At 55.5% G+C, this 19,253-nt stretch overlaps 1 protein-coding gene across 1 annotated transcript in view; it reads right to left on the reverse strand.

Moving 5' to 3' along the window:
- The window catches only part of NIBAN2 (niban apoptosis regulator 2), a 53,304-nt gene extending 38,224 nt beyond the window's left edge, over nucleotides 1-15,080 (reverse strand). The window contains exon 1 of the mRNA XM_052648582.1: nucleotides 14,901-15,080. Coding sequence (XP_052504542.1) covers nucleotides 14,901-14,955 — 55 coding nt within the window. The 5' untranslated portion in view covers nucleotides 14,956-15,080. The remainder of the gene's footprint in view (nucleotides 1-14,900) is intronic.
- Between the last annotated feature and the right edge of the window lie 4,173 nt (nucleotides 15,081-19,253).

The raw sequence follows: 19,253 nt of genomic DNA on the forward strand, positions 1-19,253 counted from the left end.
CCTCTAACTGTGACTGGCAGCCACGCCCCTCATTCAGGGCAGAACCCCTTGAGTCAACAGCACAACTCAGGCTTGGCAATTAACTGGTGTCTGTTACTCCCATGAGGACAGGGACCCTGTCTGTCTCATTCATGACTGATCTCCAGCACCAAGCAGGGTAACCGAGCACAGGAAATCTTGTCCCTGACTGTGAGATGACACCAGAGCGCTCAACTCGGTCTCCCGGGCATCTTCAGGCACAGAGAGAGGTTGGGGTTTTCCAGAAATGTCAGCTCAGGCCTGGGGACAGACCCTTCCCAGCCCTGGGAGGAGTGTTTGCCAGCGGCTCTCCCATCCCAATGGGATGCTTCCTACAAAGGTGAGGCTGCATCTGGAGCCAGCCAGGCCAGTCCAAGGTCACACATCAGCGGCAGACGCAGTCACTACCCCAGCACGCAAACCGAGCCGTCACCTAAGCTCGGATCCTCAGTTTCCTCTTCTGGCAGATTCTGTCAAACTATACAGCACCTGCACAGGGCCTGGGAAACTGGAGCTGAGCAGGCTCCACCCTTGAGCCTGGACGGTGAGGGGGCTGGGGCAGTAAGGGGGAGTGTCTGCAGGACTGTCACCTGGGGCAGGCGCGTCACCCTGCTCCTGTGTCCCTCACGAGAACATCCCAGCCCTACAGAGGGACAGAGGCCCCAGCACTGTGAGAAACGACCACCAGAGTGCAGTGCCCGTGGAGGTGCTGCTGCCATGGCCAGCAGGAACCATGGCAATAATCCCCAGTTTCTGGGAAATTCCGGTTCCCTCAAATGCTCGCACTCTCTCAGCTCTGGGTCTCTGAAGAGATGACCCTCTGCCTATGATTCTTCTGCCTTCATCCCTTGGGTCTCAGCTAGACACCCCCTCTCCTAACAAGCCTTCCATGATCCTTCAAGTCTGGGTCACTTCTCCCTGGGGTCCCAGAGAGGTCTTTACCCCACCCCTAATCTTGGCTAGGGTTCCATGCTGAGTCCTTCCTCCCAGAGAAGGCTCTACGTGAGGATGGGAAGCTGCCTCCCCAGCTCGAGCACCCCAAGACCCGCACACGACCTGGCACTGAGAACAATGATGGGATCGATGGATTAATCCCATGGAAATGATTAAGGCTGTCCAACAGAGCACTGTTTGCAACAGTGGGAAACAGAAACAACCTATTGTTCAACCTATTGAACAACCTATTGAAACAACCTATTGTTCAGCAATAGGGGTTTGGCCGAGCAAGTTAAAAGGCAGGCTATTGGGTCCATGATGGAATATTCTGGAGCCTTTCTACATGCTGCAGGGGGATAGCCTGGTGCAGAAAGACTCTGTGCTGGGGAATCAATCCACCACCACTGGCTTGAACCCCTCCCCCACCCCAACTCCTCCATCCCCGGCCACAGGTATCTCCCGGCTAGACACAGAGTTAACACTTTCTACTGAAATGGCACCCCACTCCAGTACTCTTGCCTGGAAAATCCTATGGACGGAGGAGCCTGGTAGGCTACAGTCCATGGAGCCGCAAAGAGTCGGACACGACTGAGCAACTTCACTTTCACTTTCTTTCACTGTTCTTCCCCAGAGTAGCAGAAATAAAACCCTCTTGTTAAAGTCCAGCTAAGAAGTGTTGATGAGAAAGGGCTCCTTTCCCCGATTCCCCTGCTGGGCTCTCAAGGACTCAACAGGCGGTCTCCTGCCTCCCCCGCTCCAGCTACAGTCCGGCTGTTCCCCTCCACAGATGGGCACCTGTCTGTACCCCAACTCTGGTGGCCAAAATCCAGCCTGACCTTCGAGACCCAGCTTAACAACTCCCTACCCCTAGCACTTCCAGAACCTTCTTTACCCCTCCCCAGAACTTCCAGAACCTTCTCTGTCCTCTCCGTTTCTCCAGGACCACCTTGTGCTTTGCAACCACCCCGTGGAGGCTCTCATTAGGCCAAGATGGCTCTGATTCTGGAGTTAAAATACTAAAATTTTCTCCCAAACTACAGGCTATTCTTTTTTATTTGACATATTAACCATGCAAAAGACAACAAGAGAGAAGGAAGAAAAAAATTAAATAATCCAGTATCCTACCACCACCACCATCCCAAATCTCTATTAACACACTGACGGATTTCCTTTCGTTTTTTTTGCTATACCTACACAGACCTACTATTCACTTGCAGACACCCAGCTCATCTTTACTTTCAATGGCCACACGTTACACCATTGAACATTACCTACTGCTAGACATTGTTTTGAGCTTCCTCGGTGGCTCAGACAGTAAAGAATCCGCCTGCAATGCAGAAGACCTGGTTTGATCGCTTCGTTGGGAAAATCCCCTGCAGAAGGGAATGGCAACCCACTCCAGTATTCTCGCCTGGAGAATCCCAATGGACAGGAGCCTGGTGGGCTATGTAGTCCATGGGGTTGCAAAGAGTCGGACGTGAGGGAGTGACGAACACTTTCACTTTCTTTCAGAGATTGTTTCTCTCCTTTTTTTTTCTGTTGTAACCCAGCTATAATGTAACCATCTGGTTGCATTCAGGTAAATTCAGGGTGTGGACTGGCCAGGCGGATTCACCAGGGGCTTCTGCCACCTTTCTGCCATCACTCCCACTGGTGGTGGGGGGTGGGTGGTAAGGACCACCCGCCCTGGGCAGCCCTTCCCCACCCAGCCTATAGAAGCACCCAATGCCGATGGTCATTGTCCTAAAATCCAGATGACCACCCAAGCCCTGGGTGGGGTCAGCGGCAGGACCCCAGCCTGTCACAGTACCCGTCCTGGAAGGGTCCATTTTTCTGACCAGGAACTGAAACACCAAGAGGGGAAGGGACTTGAGTCACTTGAGGGATCCTGGGTGAGTCCCTGGGCCTCTGCCCCTCTGCCCACAGGGCAGGCCCCCAGAAGCAGTTCCTCCCAAATGCTGCCACCATCTCAACAGGAAAACAGGAAAGCTGAGCTGGGCAGCCAAAGACAGTTATTGTCAAGAGAGCCCTCAGACAAGCACCTCCAGGGCCCACGCAGGCAAGTTCTTTAGGGGCGTGGCCATTTCATCATGATGTGCCCTCTGATAATTATTTAATTAATGACTGGCTGGTAAGCACTTGTATACTGCATCTCTCCAGCCAGCCGAGCCTTGAGCTCTAGGTGGGCAGGGCCAGGGGTAAAGGTGTGCTCCAGTGCCGGCCACACAGTGAGTCAGCAGGGACACCAGGACCCAGGGGTCACGTTCCCTACCTGTCACACCAGGGCTCAGTCCTGGAGGCCCAGGGCGCAGAGCGGTCAGGAGCTGGGGGAGGGTCAGCCCATCCTAGAGTGAGTCCCTGGGCCCTGCCTCTCCAGGCCTCACCCCTGGGGCTCAAGGACAAGAACAAAAGACTCAAAGCCAGTGAGTCAGACAGAGAGGAATACACGCCGGGAGGAAGGAAGCTGTGTGCTCGGCCGCACGCGCTCCAGGCCTGCGGTCTCAGACACGAGGTAGAAGGCAAACCCTCCTTCCAGCCGGGCCGAGGGGAAGTCAGAACCAGCCAGGGCCCTGACCCTGCCCACATCTGCCCCACCCTCCGAGCCCACTCTCAGCACCCACCAGATCCTTCTTCCAAATAACTTCAGGTCCAAATCACATCTCGTGCTTTGAGATGGAAACCTTGCGGGATGTTTACTCATTCACTCACTGCTAAGCAATTAATTTAAACTAACAAATGTCAACAATAGCTATTGATTATTGAGCATTAACTATGCCCAGCACTGTGTTAAATATGCATAAACATAACTGATCAATGCACATAATGCAAATTATCCTTTATATTATTAAATCATAGCTAATATAAGTGAAGTGATATCATCATTCCCATTTTACAGCTGGTGAAACCAAGGCATCAAGAGCTACAATAACTGTTCTAGCAGCTAGTGGAGCCAGCTCTGTCCTGTGAGGCCTCACCTCGTGGTGCTCATGTCACTGGCAAGAACCCCGGGGAGGCGCCCAGAGGAGGCCCCAACGCAGCTATTGAGAGTGGCCCCAGGGAACAGAGCTCCTGGCTGTGGGCTTAGTCTGTGGGTCCTCCAGGGCCTCTCCAGGTCTAGAACTAGGCCCAGTGGGCCCTCCAGAGACTCTCATCCATCTCCTTCACTGAACCACAGGGTAAACTGAGGCCCAAGGCGGAGGCCATGCCTGCCGAACTCCCGTCCACAGCGCTGGACTCTCAGAAGCCACAGTGGGGGTACTCAAGAAGGGGGGGGGGCAGCGGAGGGGCTCTGCCCCCTCCTCATACGGGAAGTCTCCTGGGCCCCCACCCAGGGAGGCAGGGTGTCCAGGCCCGACTGTAGCCCAGCCCCTTTGCCCTCAGGGCAGGCCCCCAGAAGCAGTTCCTCCCAAATTCTGACACCATCTCAACAGGAAAACAGGAAAGCTGAGCTGGTCAGCCAGCGACAGCCTGACCCAGAGTGGAGGTTTGTCTCCCAGGAGGAGCAGGCCGGCCTGAGAAAGTCACCCTGCCGCCCCAAGAGGGGCCTCGCCTCCAGCCACAAAGACTCAGGTCAGGGCGAGAGTAAGGGCTCGCTGTGTTCAGTCACTCAGCACAAATCACCCTGCGGCCCTCCCTCTCCTTGAGAGAGGGATCACCCCCATTTTAGAGAGGGGATAACTGAGGCCCAGAGAGGGGAAGTGTCCTGCCAAAAGCCACACAGGGAGCCGACACTGCAGAGCGTGCCCTCGGCCGGAGCAGTGGTCGTCCCAGGGGGTCCGGTCTCTCCTCCTTCCTCTTCCTGGCAGCTTAAAATATGGCAGCGGGGGTGGAGGGGAAGGGAGCTTGGCTTTTTTTAATCTTCCACAACACCTCGCTGTCTGCGTGTGGACAGGCCTATCTGTGAGGCCGGCACAGGGCCGCTTCTCTCACGGAGGGCCAGAGGGCTTGTTTGTTTACTCTGTGTTCAAAATTATAACCTTCGCGGCCCCACCCAGGCCTGGCGCTCCTTCCTGACTCGTCTTTGCTGTCTGGGGCGTCCAGGAATGGAATGGGCCCCGGGTTCCCGTCCTCTGAGACCCTGGGAATGTCTCCCTCCTCCTTCCGGGCCTCAGTTTACTCAGTTACGAAAACAGAGGAGGGAACTGGTCGGATGACCACAAAGGAGCCTTCCTGGCTACGAGGGAGGAGGGATTGGGCCAGAGAAAGGAGAGCGGCCACGGCCGGTCGGCAAGCTCCGAACGTGGGCAAGTGGGGCGCTGTGGCCGGAGCAGCCCAGACCACAAGCAAACCGCAAGCACCCCTTCCACGCTAACCACGGCTCCGCAGCCCAGCGGAGCCCGGACTCCCCCAAGCTTCAGTCCTGTTTGTCTTTTCTCCCCCTTTCCACCCGCACCTCCAGGGAATACTTCCAAAAACACAAACTAAAAAGCAAAAGCTAAAATGGAAACAGAAGTGCGGCTGTCAGCCCACTCCCCTCTAGAAGTCCCATCACTCCTGAATTCCCAGGCAGGCCAAGGATACGGCTCCTCCCCCAGGACTCAGCCAAAAGGGGGCTGCCATGTACCCAGCAGGTTCCACATGCCAGGAACAACTGCCTCCCAGAATCGTCACAGGGATCACCTTCCCATTTTATGAAGGGAACCTGCCCAAGGCCACAGGGCTTTCTGGGGCAGAAGCCAGTTGCCTCCTTGTCAAGGCTGGACGTGTTACCTCTTGAGTTGGGCTGACCAAAGTTTAAAACCAACATGCACTTTGGAAACATAAAGACCCACTGTCTTTGTAACACAAACCACACTGCCTTCAGCTTGATGGAAGCTTCTTGGATGGCATGAGGCCCATGCGATCAGGGCTCGTGTCCCTGCTTCATCCCTTCTACCCAGCACAGGGCAGTTCTCAGAGAAGGCATGTCCCTCCACAGCAAGATGGCATTATGCACTAAATAATTGCTAGGCACCTGCCTTCAACACAGCCCAAGGCCCACAGGCTCCCATAAGGTCAGAGCCAGGAAGCCACTAGAGACTGTGCTTGTGCCCTGCTGCACAGATTGGCAAAGGGAGGCCAGACAGGGCTTGCCAAAGGTCGCCTGGCACCAGCCCTCAGGCTCTCGCCTCCCAGCCTGCCCCTGTAAATGGCTCCTGGCAGGTGGGAAGGATTAGAGGCGGGTTAAGCACAAGAGGGTGAGTAGCTTCTGGCCCAAGGGACTCCTGTTCTAGAAGGTTCTGGCTTAACAAACTTGGCTGGACACAAATCAGCTCCATTCGGCATGGGGCATGGGAAGGAGGGACAGCAGCTGTGGCCAGCGTGGCCACAGATGTGTGGATGTGGAAGTGGGGTTCACACTTTCTGAACCACAATTCATTCTTTTTTTAAAAAATCTTTTAAAAATACATATTTATGTATATCTATGCACCAGGTCTTAGTTACAGGACATGGGAGCTTCAACCCTCACTGCAGCACCATGTGGCCTCTTTAGCTGTGGCATGTGGGGTCCAGTTCCCTGACCTGAGATCAAACCTGGACCCCTCTGCGTTGCTAGTGCGGAGTCTTAGTCACTGGAAGTCCAGGGAAGTCCCCAAACTACAATTCACTCTTCCTCTGCTCCTCCTAGGTGCCCGGTTACCCACTGGAGTCCCTGGCCCTGCATATGGACCCTGACCCCAGCGCCCCGGCCCACGCCCTGCACTTTTGATTCCTGAGAGGAGGGACTCCCTCAGCCAACATCCTGTCACAGACGATACACAACAGGAAAGACTGATGACAATGGGACATCATCCCATTGATGCCTCACAACCATCTAGCACGTCCAGGCTACTGCAGACCCACTTGACAGATAAGGAACCTGAGGTCCGGAGAAGGGACATCATCTGCCAAATGACAGGGCCACTGAGACAAGATCTCAAAGTCAGGTCCTCGGAATCCAGGCCCAGACCTCTTCCCATTCTGCCCCTGGAAGAAAAGGTTCTCATACACAGAGTTGCTGACGAAGGGAGTGAGTCTCCCATAATCAGGGGAATGATAAGCAGGGTTGCAGGACCACTGATTACCTCAATAAAACCTATGTGCTCAGTCTCTTCAGTCGTGTCCGACTCTTTATGACGCTATGGACTATAGCCCGCCCGGCTCCTCTGTCCATGGGATTCTCCAGGCAAGAATACTGGAGTGGGTTGCCATGCCCTCCTCCAGCGGATCTTTCCAACCAAGGGATCAAACCTGAATCTATCGCGTCTTCTGCACTGTAGACAGATTCTTTACTGCTGAGCCACGGGGGAAGCCCAAAACAAATTGATGGGGTCCATCAATCCCACGGGACCAAGAACTGGCACCAGGTCTTCCCAACCTCACACATCACCATCACCAAGGCTTGTTGCCCCATCACCCCATATACACATACACACAGAGTCAAATACACACGCATGCACGCACGCACGCACGCACGCACGCACACACACACACCCTGACTATACCCCATCCATACCGGTTCGGACCCCTCTCACCACTGGGCTCTCCTCCTCCTCTCACCCACCCTCCTAGGCCTCCCCAGGACACTCAGGACAAGGTCCCCTCTTCTTTAAGGCCAGCGCCTGTGGCTCCCTCCTTCACCCCATCCCTCCTCACCCACTGGACCAGTTACCCCTCACATTTTCCCACTGAAGGTCTGCCCCCTGAGGATACCCCTCAGCCTGCAGAGGGGCAGCCAGCCAGGCAGTGCTACATGGGCAGGGGCTGTGGAAGAGCTTGGGACACGGTATGCCCCTGGTATCCAGCACAGTGCCTGGCACACAGTAGGAGATCAATAACTATTGAGTTAATGAATAAAAGAATGACCAAGTGTGTCTGGGGCCAGAGCCCACTGCAGAACCTGTGGGGTCTCACAGACACACAAATGGGGACCCTCCCCTTCAACTTCTAACATCCAAACCCACCCAGCCCTGCCTTTAGGAGGCATCTCAAGACCACAAGGAAAGGATCTTCAGAGCAGAGAATGCCTGTAAGTAGATCCTGATCTTGGGTTCACAGATGGAGAGAAAAGGCACAGAGCGAAGCAGAGCCATCGGTCAGAGTCGTAAGAGCCATCAGCGAACAGAAACCCAGATCAAGCAAGTAAACCTGGACACATGGCCAGGCGAGGGGGGCACGTTCCCATCTGTCTTTTGCCTGTTTGTTCTCTGGGCCCTGCCCAACATTGGACACAGCGCAGGCAACGCTGTTGACTGTGAGCCACTGAGCCACTCCGTGCGTCAGCACAGCCTGTCTCAGCCCTCCACCCCCAGGTGCCTACTGACCGCTACAGCTGTCCAGGGCCAGAGTCTGGGGGCTCCTCAACCTGGGACGTGCCAACTTCCTGGAGCACATGGCAGGGGCCTGGGGGACGGAGGCTGCAGGACAGGCCTGACCCATGTCTGTCCGGGAAGTGTCAGTCATCAGAGCTACCACGTGCTGTGTTCTCATCGCTCACCAGCCCCGGGATGCACCGGGCAGGGGTTGTCACTCTTGATTCTATACCCTGAGAAACCCGCACTGTCAACCTCTTTTACAGAAGGGAGACACAGAGGCTCAGAGAGGGTGGCCAATCTGCCATCCGGTGCCAAAGCTCGGGCTCGAACCCAAGCAGTCTGCTACGCAGCCTTGCCCGGGACTCCCTGCTTCTTCTGTCTTACCATCCGCTGTGTCACCAGGTAGGTCCCTCCACCCAAGCACATCTACACTATACACTGAGATGTTTCCCGGGCTGGGGGTGGAACCAGGGGCCCTGGAGAGATGGGCACTTCCTGTTCTTCCAGTTTGAAAAATCGGCGTGATCAGAAAGATTGCAGCGTTTCTGTGACTCAGGCCCCAAGATCCGACCGGGAAGCGGGGGCATGGCTCGGCTCCACCCTCGAGGGTGTGAAACCTCCATCTTTGCTTCCAACGCTGCCCGGCACCGGCTTCAGAAAACCCTTCTTCCCCAGGCAGGGAAGTGGGTGGGGGCGGGGTAGGGGAAGGAAAAGCAGCTGAGGAATTTCTGCGACCGCAGAAGGATGCTGTGAGGAGGGGACCCGGGCTGGAGTGAGTCATGAGCTTGGTCTGCGGAGGAGGAGGAGGAGGGGGCGCCGGCAGGAGGGCAGGACTGGCCAAAGACAGACTTGAGTCGGGGCTGAGTAATGACCGGAGGGGGGCCTCTGACACATGCCGCTCTTCCCACTCGGCTCCTCCCTTCCCAGCCGCCTTCTCCCCAGCGCCTGCCTCTCTCTGGGCCCTTTTCCATGCTGTCTCCCTGGCCACTGACTTGCTCTGTCCCTGTGCTCCCAACCATGGCCAGTAAGATGCTGGAAGGGAGGTGGAGGGCGTAGATTCAAAGAGACAAAGGAAGGCTTGGCACAGAATAAGTGCTCAGTTAAACAAGGGCTAAGCGGACAGGTTAGGAGCGGCCCCTCCTTCCTCTGTCTTCTCATCCTCTGGCAGGAGACAAATCAGTGGACTGCCCTCAAGAGAAGCAGCAGGAGATATACGGTTGGTCACACCCAGATGCCATGGACATCAGTCCGTGGTCCCCCCCACCCCCAGTTCACCAGCAGCCTCTTTGAGCCCACTCTTCAAGGAAAGATGCTTAGAGGCGTCAGGGGGCTCCCAGGAATGGACCTCCCTCGAAATGCCCAGGCTGGTGGGAGCAGGCTGTGGGCTGCGGGAGGGGAGGGCAAGTGGATGAGTCTCTCTTCAGTAGGGAAGCTGACCGGAGCAGGAAAGGAGACAAACACAGCGACTCAGTGTGCCCCTGAAAACCACCTATTTGGTCACAGGGGAGCCCGGCGATGTCCTGCCTTAGGGGAAAAGGCTAAGAAAAACGTCTGCACAGATGGCCTTGGGCGGAACAAGATGGGGTTTGGGGAAATGCTTCCAGGGAGGTTCTGATGACCGGGGAGAGATGTTTATTAGACATCGTTTAATCCATCAAGGAGCAAGGCACGAATTGAGTCACGGTCTCAGCAGTGTGTAACAATAAGCACAGAAGGGAAATACCACTAAAGAATGAATTCTTGCAGGATGGTGGTGACTGATTCTCCTAGTTTTGTCTCTAAACCTCATTCCTCAGGCGGCAGGGAGGGAGGCCCACAGCCCAGTTTGGGTCCAGAAAGGCTCTTTGGCAGCGTGTGTGGGAAGGATGGAGGGGTGAGGTGGGAGGCAGCTCTGAGCAGGCGAGGCGGAGCTCGGGCCCCAGCGGTGGGAAAGGAACAGAGTGGAGGCTGGGGGGAGGGGGGAGGGCAGGGTCAACGCCAACAAAAGCACATTATGTAAGAAGACACAAGGGCAGGGCAGAATCTCCCCAGACGCCTCACCTCCAGGGGCTGACCCAGACCTAAGCTAAGGGCAGCAGCTGAGGCACAGAAGGGGAGGGGGGTGGCGCACTGCTTCCGGTGGCCTGGTGGTCTCCCTGCAAAGCCCGGGGCAGCATCAGGATACCACACACCTGGACAGGCGCAGCCTCCACCGCTAAACTCCTGGGAGGCACAACCGCGGCCCAAGGAGGAAAGGCAGGCTTTTAAAATCAGTTCATAAAACAAACAAAAAAAGATATTCATTACTTTGTTCAATAAATTAAAAAGATACCCCCTTTTCTCATATCTGATGGTCCAAAAGGGTGATAATCCTTGGGACTGAAGTACCACATGCTGTCAGGAGGGAGCCTTTTCAGAGGCTCTGCGTCAATCCATCAAAACGTGACTCAGGTGTTTTCGTTTTGAGACTGCTCTGATAGGGGAACCTGGCTCAGGATGCGTGCAAGGCAGTTCGGGCAGCACCATGGTTACTAGCAAAACACTGGAAACAACCCCTCGTTGGTTGACAGGGGTCTGGATAAGCAAATCGCGCCGTGCACAAAAGGAAACCCACCATCAGAAGGAGGAGGCAGGCTTGTGTTCTGACATGGAAAGATGCTCACAATATACTGATGAGGGGATAAAAGTCAAACCACAGAAATATACCATGGGACCTCTTTTTGTAAACAGAGCTAAATGTGTATGTACACAGCCATGGGTGTTTGGAGACCCGGACACACCAATCTGGAGGGGTTTCTTCTGGGGAGAGCGACTGAACGTGGAGGAGCTCTCATTTTTTTTTTCACTTCTCCACTCCCAAATTGTCTGTGTGTTCCTTTTGCAATCACGCAACACGAGCAGTGGTTGCCTAGAATTGGGAAGGATTGGAGGAGAAGCAAGGGAGGGGGGAGGGGGACGACTCACGGGTAGACAGTTTCTTTCATGGGTGACCTAAGGTTCTGAATTGATCATGGGGATGGTTGCCCGACCCTGAATATACAGAAAACCATTGACTGGTCCACTTTCAATGGGCAAACTGGCTGGCAGGTGAATTGCGTTTCAATAAAGCTGCTATTTAATAAAAGAATTAGCAACGGGAAAGGTGAGGCCAGCAGAAGGGAAGCGGGCAGGCATTGGCAAACTTCAGCAGGAGCGCTCTCAGGTAATAAACCTCAGGGCACTGTGTGTATGTAGGCAGTGAGGGGAAGGTAGTTCCTTGACCACAATTTCATCCTGGTCAAGAGAATTTCCAGAGCATCAGTCGAGTCCTTTAAGGCCATCCTTGAGGCAGAAGCCCCCCTCCCATCCCCCACTATTCCATGCCAGGCAGGGCCAGGTTTCCTGCCATGAATGCAGCACCCAACCCCCTACTTGTATACCTTGAGCAACAGTGAGCTCACTCCCTCACCTGTCCCATCTTGGTTTATGTGGCTCAGACCATATGCAAAGAACCCCTCTCACAGTGCTGACAGGAGTCACCAGAACGCCCACACTTGTCCTGGCCTCTGCACCAGGAAGAAGCTCTGAGCTGGCCTAACCCCCCATCTCTTCACGTCCTAGTTCCTTCCTTGTCACATGGGTCCCCCATCACTCACTGCCGTCTGGACCCACTCCAGAGAACCCATGTCCATCTCACACATATGCCAATGCAGAAGGCAATCACAGGTTCCCAAAACCCAGGTGGACTCTTACATCCAGGAAACCAGCATCAACCTTGACCCCAGACCCTGGACAGACCCTGGACAAGCCCTTAACCACAGCTATAACTGCTCCCTTTAAACTCAAACACCGGACCCCTTTCGGGAACAGAGAATAAAGAACCATCTCGATAACAAAGGCAGATGTTTGCTAAGCACTTACTGTGTCCCAAGCACTGGGCTAAGTTTCAGACTTGCATGATGTCATTATTCCCATTTTACAGATAAGAAAATTGAGATTTAGACACCTGAGCTGGAGATTTAGGAGACCTTGAGCTGGCTCAAGTCTGAGGTGTGTGGGAAACATTCCAGGTGGTTCAGAGGAGAAGGGGGCAGCAGAGGATGAGATGGTTGGATGGTATCACCGACTCAGTGGACATGGGTTTCAGCAAACTCCAGGAGACAGTGAAGGACAGGGAAGCCTGCAGTCCATGGGATAGTAAAGAGTCAAACACGACTTAGCAACTGAACAACAACAAGGCCCTCAGAGCCGGAAGCGACTTTGGCCCTCAGGGAGCACACTGGTTCGGTCACAGCGGGAAACTGAGACCCGGAGAGAGCAGAGTAAGAGCGAGTGGCTGCCCGAGGTTACACAGGCCTCCTGGCTCCCTGGCCAGGGTTCTTCCTCCATGCAAACTCCCCTATGAACGAAGGAGAGTCTCATCCTGCCACCAGCCACATGGGGCCGCCGGTGTGAGAACAAGCCCCTGCTTGCCAGGAGCTTTGAAATTCCAGGATGAAAGGTGCCGTGACAGCAAAAAAAAAAACAAAAACCGGCACCATGGGCTGGAGCGCCCCTGACCCCTGCCAGGACTTGCAGGCTGGCACTCACCTGCTCGGGGTGCGCAAGGAGCCCCGAGAGCCACCGGCCAAGCCACAGAACCTGAACAGGAATGGAGCCTCGGAAATCAGAGCACAGCTGACTTCTTTAGAGGGCAGCCCTGGGCTGGAGGGGGAGGGCTCTGGAATTTTAATTGTCCTGCAGGAAAATGCCCCGCTGCCCTGGCTGCTCCGTGGGAGGGGCAAGGAGGATGCGACAGGATCCCCAGAGGTTTATTTCTCAGGCAGCCTCCTCCCGTGGGAGAGGGGCTGGAAGCTTGCTGGCTGCCTCCCCTCCCACCCCTGGTACTGCAGGAGCCCCTTCAGGTGAGCCTGGACCAGGAATTTGAGGCATTTGAAGAGGGCTATTAATAGCACTGAAGTTTTGAGAAGAAAGAGGCCAGCAGGCTCTGAGTGGGCCCAGTCCTCTTCCACCCAGCCTGGTATCCACAAAGCAAACCCAAGCCTGCCCAGGAGAGGACACTTCACCTTTTTCGGCCTCCGTCTCCTCCCCTTCGAGGTGGCAGTTCTCAGCCCAGGAGGCAGGAAGGGGGGAGAGCCAGAGCTGGGTGTGTGTGTGGGGGGGTAAACGCCCCCCTCAAGAAGGCGCAGCACACCCCACCCAGGCGGGGGTGAGAGGGCCCCAGGAGGAGGTCGTGAATGGATGGACTGTTACAGAACCCTAGGAGGTTGCCACCGACAGGGAGGGGACAGGAAGACTCCGCCCCAGCCTTCCTCCTCCCAGAGTCCAGGCCTGTCCTACAAACAAGTGTTCCAGGACTTAACCCCCTGCTGGTCTGATGCTGGAGAGGGTCTGACTCACTTCTACATCACCCCCACCGTTGGGCCAGCCCCAGGCCTGCCTGGCACAAAAGGGGATCTCCAGGCATGGGCCCAGGACCCCAGTCACAGGACAAATCTTTGTGTCCAGCTAGGGTGGGAACACAGCATTGGGAGACCCCTGGTTCCTGTTCTCCAGAGGTCTGAGTGGGCAGAACACAGCTGTGGAAACTCTACAGGATGGCAGGACACATCGTAAGTGTATGCAGGCACAGCATGCTAGATCTACCAGACAGAGGCAAGTTCAGCCAAGAGCAACAGGCTCCCTTCTCACAGACTGGCCCCCACCATTGCACATGAATCAGCACCCCACACACTGGGGTCTCCCCCACACCAGAGCTGTGTTAAGTAAGCCATGTGAATTAGCTCACTTAAATCGATTAAGAAGAAAGTATTCACCCCATTTCGAAGAGGGGAAACTAAGGGGCCAGGATGTTAGGAGACTTGTCCAAGAGATCCCAGATGGGAAACAGACGCTGGGATTCCCCCCTGGCAGCCTCCCCCAGAACTGAGTTTCCCAGGCAGCTTGGGGGTCTTACCCTGTCTCTCCATTCCTGGGGTTTGGGGAAGGAGGAGCCAGGACCCTACAGCACTCCCTGTGCTTTCCCAGGGAGGAAGAGGGCAGCTGCCCCTCTGAGAAGCGGCCACTGTGCAGGGCTGGGAGCTGGCACGGTTGAAGGAGGGGGCTGAGGAGACTGGGCTCTTGCCTTAACCAGCCCCCTAAACAAGCCGCCCGCGGAAGCACCCAGCTGTGCCGGAGGCCAGGGACAGGGGTTCTGACCCACCCCTCCTGTGCACCCCATCTCTCCTAGGCCCACTCCCCAGGCTCAGGCTCAGACCCTGATGGGCCAGTCCCTTGGAAGCCTCGGCCACGTGTACTGGGTCTGGAGCCAGAGCCAGCCGGGAGCTGGGACAGTCAGGGAAGGTCAGGACACGCTGGCCGAGTGGGCCCGGATCGCTTCCGGGCAGAGATACCCAAGGTGAAGTGGGGAGGCTGCGACCCTCTTCCACAGCTCAGACTGCAGGAGTGTGTCCAGGAATCCAGAGACCCGGCGGCTCCCAGGGGTGGGTGGAAGTTCGAGTCCCCTCGGGAGGGGGAAGGGCGGACTCAGAAGGAGCCAGGAAGGGGCACCCAGACGTAGGAGAAACAAGCTTGTACAACAGGTCTTGGCCCTGGGCCACTCCCGCCCTGCCCGGGGCCTGACTCTCCGCAGACCCCAGAAGGCAGGCAGGGATGGGGGCGTGGCCGGGGCTCCCCGCCGGACCCCCAGACCGCGCTGCGCGGCGCCGTACTCACCTGCGATGTGCTGACGCCGGGCGTCGTCCAGGTGCGTGGACAGCACGTCCCCCATGGTGAGGAGGAGCCGCGCGGCCCGATCCGGCCGCCGCCTGCCGCTGCCTGCGCTGCTCAGACAGGCGCCGCTGGCGCCATGGAGCCGGCCCGCCCTGCTCCCGCCGCCCCTGGCTGCGGCCTCTGCCCGGCTCGCGCTCCGGCTCCAGTAGCGTCCGTCCACTAGCTGGCCGCCTCCGCCTCGCGCCCCAGCCCGCGGCCCCGCCCAACCCAGCCCAGCCCCGCCAGGCCACGCCCCCAGACTCGAGCCCCGCCCCCTCCTCGGTGGCTGGCGAGCGGGCGGGGCAGGGGCCGGGGTATGCAAGGACCGCCTGCAAGACAGAAACAAAGAGGCGGTCGGAGAAAGCGAGGCCGAGAAGGGAGACAGGGAGCAGGGCGCACCGGACAGTGACCGAAACGGAGAAAGAGACGGCGCTGGTGGGGGGGCGTCTGAAAGGACGGGGGTGCCTGAGGGGTTCCAGCCTGGGTGTCAACGCCCCCCACCTTCCCCTACCCCCTTTGGGAAGAGAGCCACACCGAGAAGGACGTGCGGGGCCGGTAGGCGACGCCCAGGAGCACTCCTCCCGCCCCTGCTCCCCTGCCCCCAGCCCCGCCCGCGGCTGCCAGCGCTCAGGAAGTTCCTTGGCCTTGATCCGACCTGCCCCAGAAGGTGTACCCGCCCGTCTTGCACAACAGTGCAAGGAAAAGGGAGGTGGCAAGGAGAGCTCCGACTCAAAGGCCAGGCGCTCATTCCTCGGGCTCCGCATGTGGGTATTTCACTTCGAAGGTGGCTTGTGGGACAGGACAAGTCAGGAATAGGAAAAAAAAAAAAAAAGTACAGTTTGTAAAAGATGCAGATTCAAAACCCATGGACCAGCATGGAGTTTGGGGGCTGGGCATGGTTGGGTCACAGGTACCAGGAGAATGTGTTTCAATTCTACCCCACTATCCCCCAAGCTGGTAGGGGAGCTGGGTTAACCCCTGGGACCCCCAGATAATGGACTGGGGTAGCAGAAGCCATACTTGGCTGCTGATGATCAGACCTCCTGTACTGCATCCTAGGGGTCATCCCGTTTTTGCTTGCTTACCCCAATGACTGTGTGCTTACCCCAATGACTGTGTGCTTACCCCAATGACTGCGTACTTACCCACTTCTCTGTGTGCCCCACCCTGTAACTGGTCAGCTCTCACTGCAACTGTGACATCAGCAGAAAGCGATGATAATAAAAGCTGACATTGCTGAGCACGGTGCTTCAGGCCTGCCAACGCCAACAGAAGGTAGGTTTGAAGTTGACTAATGGGATACAGGCACTCTTCATGCGTTTGGTGATAAACACCTGCTGGCTCGGCTCTCTACAAGATGCTGGGGATGAAAAGAGAGGATGCAAGCTGTCCTACTTGCTCTGGGCCCCAGGACATGTGGCATTATTGAGAACCTCAGTTTCCTCATCCGTCCACTGAGAATAATGATGCTTTGTTGTGAGGATTAAATGAGATAACAGAGTGACTACACAGCACCTGGCACAGGTTGGGTCATCTCAGTAAACAGAACCTACCATTCTATTATTCGTCACAGTCCCTGCCCTTGAGAGCATAGAGAAGCTTGAGGAAGGAACACAGCATTCTGTCTTGAGGAAAATCACAGAAGGAGTAGTACCAGAACTACGAGCTAGAAGAACGAGAATTTTGACAGCAGATCCTAAGGAAGAGCATTCCAGGGAGTGGGGATAGCATGGGCAGAAGCGCAGTCTTTGAAGAGCAGGATGTATTCACGCAGCAGAGAACTATGAGGTGAAGCTGAAGTCAGGCTGGCAGAGATGATTAGTGTCCTACAGAGATGGAAACTGAGGCCCAGGGAGGGAAAGTGACTTGCCAAGGTCACACAGTAAGGCGGAGCCAGAACCCAGCCAGAGGCCAAGTCTGCAGACACGCTGGCTTCTCTTTGCCACCAGAAGCAAACGATACTACTAGCCTCATTTCCTTTTCCCATGACCCAAACTGTAGACACTGGAAAGGCCTGCTCTAACCTGAGAGGTGGGTAGATTGAGGCATCTGACATCTGAACACCCAGGAGGCCTGGACCAGTTGGGGTAAAGGTGGGGCCACAAGCCAGCCTTTTGCCAGCCTCTGTGGTGCAAACAGGCCTGTGAGCCCAAAACACCCACAAACTTGCCAGGGTCAGGCCCCTAGCCCAGGAGCTCCCCCTCTTGGCTTTGGATACCTTCTGTCATGTGTCATCACCTAGACCTTCTGAGCACCCATGACCTCCCATGTGAGACAAATGAGCTTGTGAAAGAGAAAAGACGCTGTAAACATGTGAATAACTCCCCTCACAGCATAGGGCCCGTCCCCTTGAATTAAAGATTCACTCGGTCCACACAAAATTGTAGCAGGGTGGAGGGGAATTGACTGCAAAAAAAATCAGGGAGGAGATTTTGGGGTGAATGGAAACAGTCTATGTCTTGGCAGTTACACAAGAGTACTTATTTGTCAAAATTCATCAGACTATGTGACTTATAAGGGGGTGCATTTGATTGCATGTAAATTCTACTTCAATAAAGTTGATTTTAAAATGAAAAACAGGAAGTTCCCTGGTGGTCTAGTGGTTAGAATTCCAGGGTTTCACTACTGTGGGATTCCGGTGTTCAATCCCAAGTTGGGGAACTGAGATCCCACAAGCCACACAGCATAATCAAAAATAAATGGGCTTCCCTTGTGGCTCAGCTGGTAAAGAATCCGCCTGCAATGTGGGAGACCTGGGGTCGATCCCTGGGTTGGGAAGATCCCCTGGAGAAGGGAAAGGCGACCTACTCCAGTATTCTGGCCTGGAGAATTCCATGGACTGTATAGTCCATGGGGTCGCAAAGAGTCAGACACAACTGAGCAACCTTCACTTCACTGACACTGCATCTACGCATCACGCCAGACTTTGCCTGCCTTGTCTCACAGAATCCTCACAATGACTTTGTCGGAAGAATCATCAATTACAAGGATTTTTTCCCCCTCCTTATGTGGCATGCAGGACCTTAGTTCCCCAACCAGGGATTGAACCAGTGCCCCCAATATTGGAAGTCTTAACCACTGGACCACCAAGTGAAAGTGAAGTCGCTCAGTCGTGTCCGACTCTTCGCAACCCGTGGACTGTAGCCCACCAAGCTCCTCTGTCCATGGGATTCTCCAGGCAAGAATACTGGAGTGGGTTGCCATTTCCTTCTCCAGGGGATCTTCCCGACTCAGGGATCGAACCCAGATCTCCCACACTGCAGGCAGACGCTTTAACCTCTGCACCACCAGGGAAGCCCTTAAATACAAGAATACAGCCTCTCAGAAAACCTCCTATAGAGACAGAGAACTTCAGATCCAAGTACTAACATCAAAGATTTCAAGGGAGGAAAGGATGCCAGGTTGAAAGAAGGAGGAGGAGGCGGGAGAGGGGGTGAAAGGGGTGGCCTTACAGACGTCTCCTGCCACCTACAGATACCCAGGCATTATGGGACTTGACCCTGGGCCTCCAGAGAAGGGAGGACTGGAACTCGGCCCTACCAGAAATCAGACCAGATCAGAACCAGAATTCGAGTTCTCTGCCAAGAGGAGGTGATCAGTCTCCAATCCTCAGCTCAGGCTGAGGGCCCTTCGACCAGATTCCTGCGTCCAGGACCAGGGGACTAGAAAAACAGGGAAGGATAGGAAGGGTTAAGGAGAGGAAAGAGAAAGGGAAGGGGAGAGAGGTCAATAAATTCTCTTGTTTCTTACCAGTCGGGGCACTCTGGCCCGTTGTCTGCGTCAGGAGGAGACCAGGGACAAAAGGGTCCCAGTTGCAACCGCTGGGTCTGGTCCATTGGCAGGCAAGCTGGCCCCTGGACCACCAAGGAAGTCTCATAAGGATTCTTTTTTGGGGGGTGGGGGGCGGGGTGGATCTTCACTGCTGCATCGACTTTTCTCTAGTTGCAGTACGCGGGGGCTACTCTTGTTGCAGGACACGAGCTTCTCATTGTTGTGGCTTCTCATTGCAGAGCACAAGATTTAGGAGCATGGGCTTCAGTAGTTGTGGTACAAGGGGCTTAGTTTCTCTGCAGCATGTGGGATCTTCCCAGAGTAGGGCTCAAACCCATGTCCCCTGCATTGACAGGCGGATTCTTTACCACTGAGCCACGAGGGAAGCCCCAAGTGGATTTTTAAAAGATGATATTTCATGGTGTGCACTTAGCAATTTAAACACTGGATAGGTGGGCAAGGAGAGAGAGTACCAAGTAAAGATGTCAGTGTGTGCAAAGGCAAGGAACATGAGTCCCTGTGGGCCCCAGGGCTTGATGGCTATTC

This window comes from Budorcas taxicolor, chromosome 11, assembly GCF_023091745.1.
Source record: "Budorcas taxicolor isolate Tak-1 chromosome 11, Takin1.1, whole genome shotgun sequence".
Lineage (NCBI taxonomy): Eukaryota > Metazoa > Chordata > Mammalia > Artiodactyla > Bovidae > Budorcas > Budorcas taxicolor.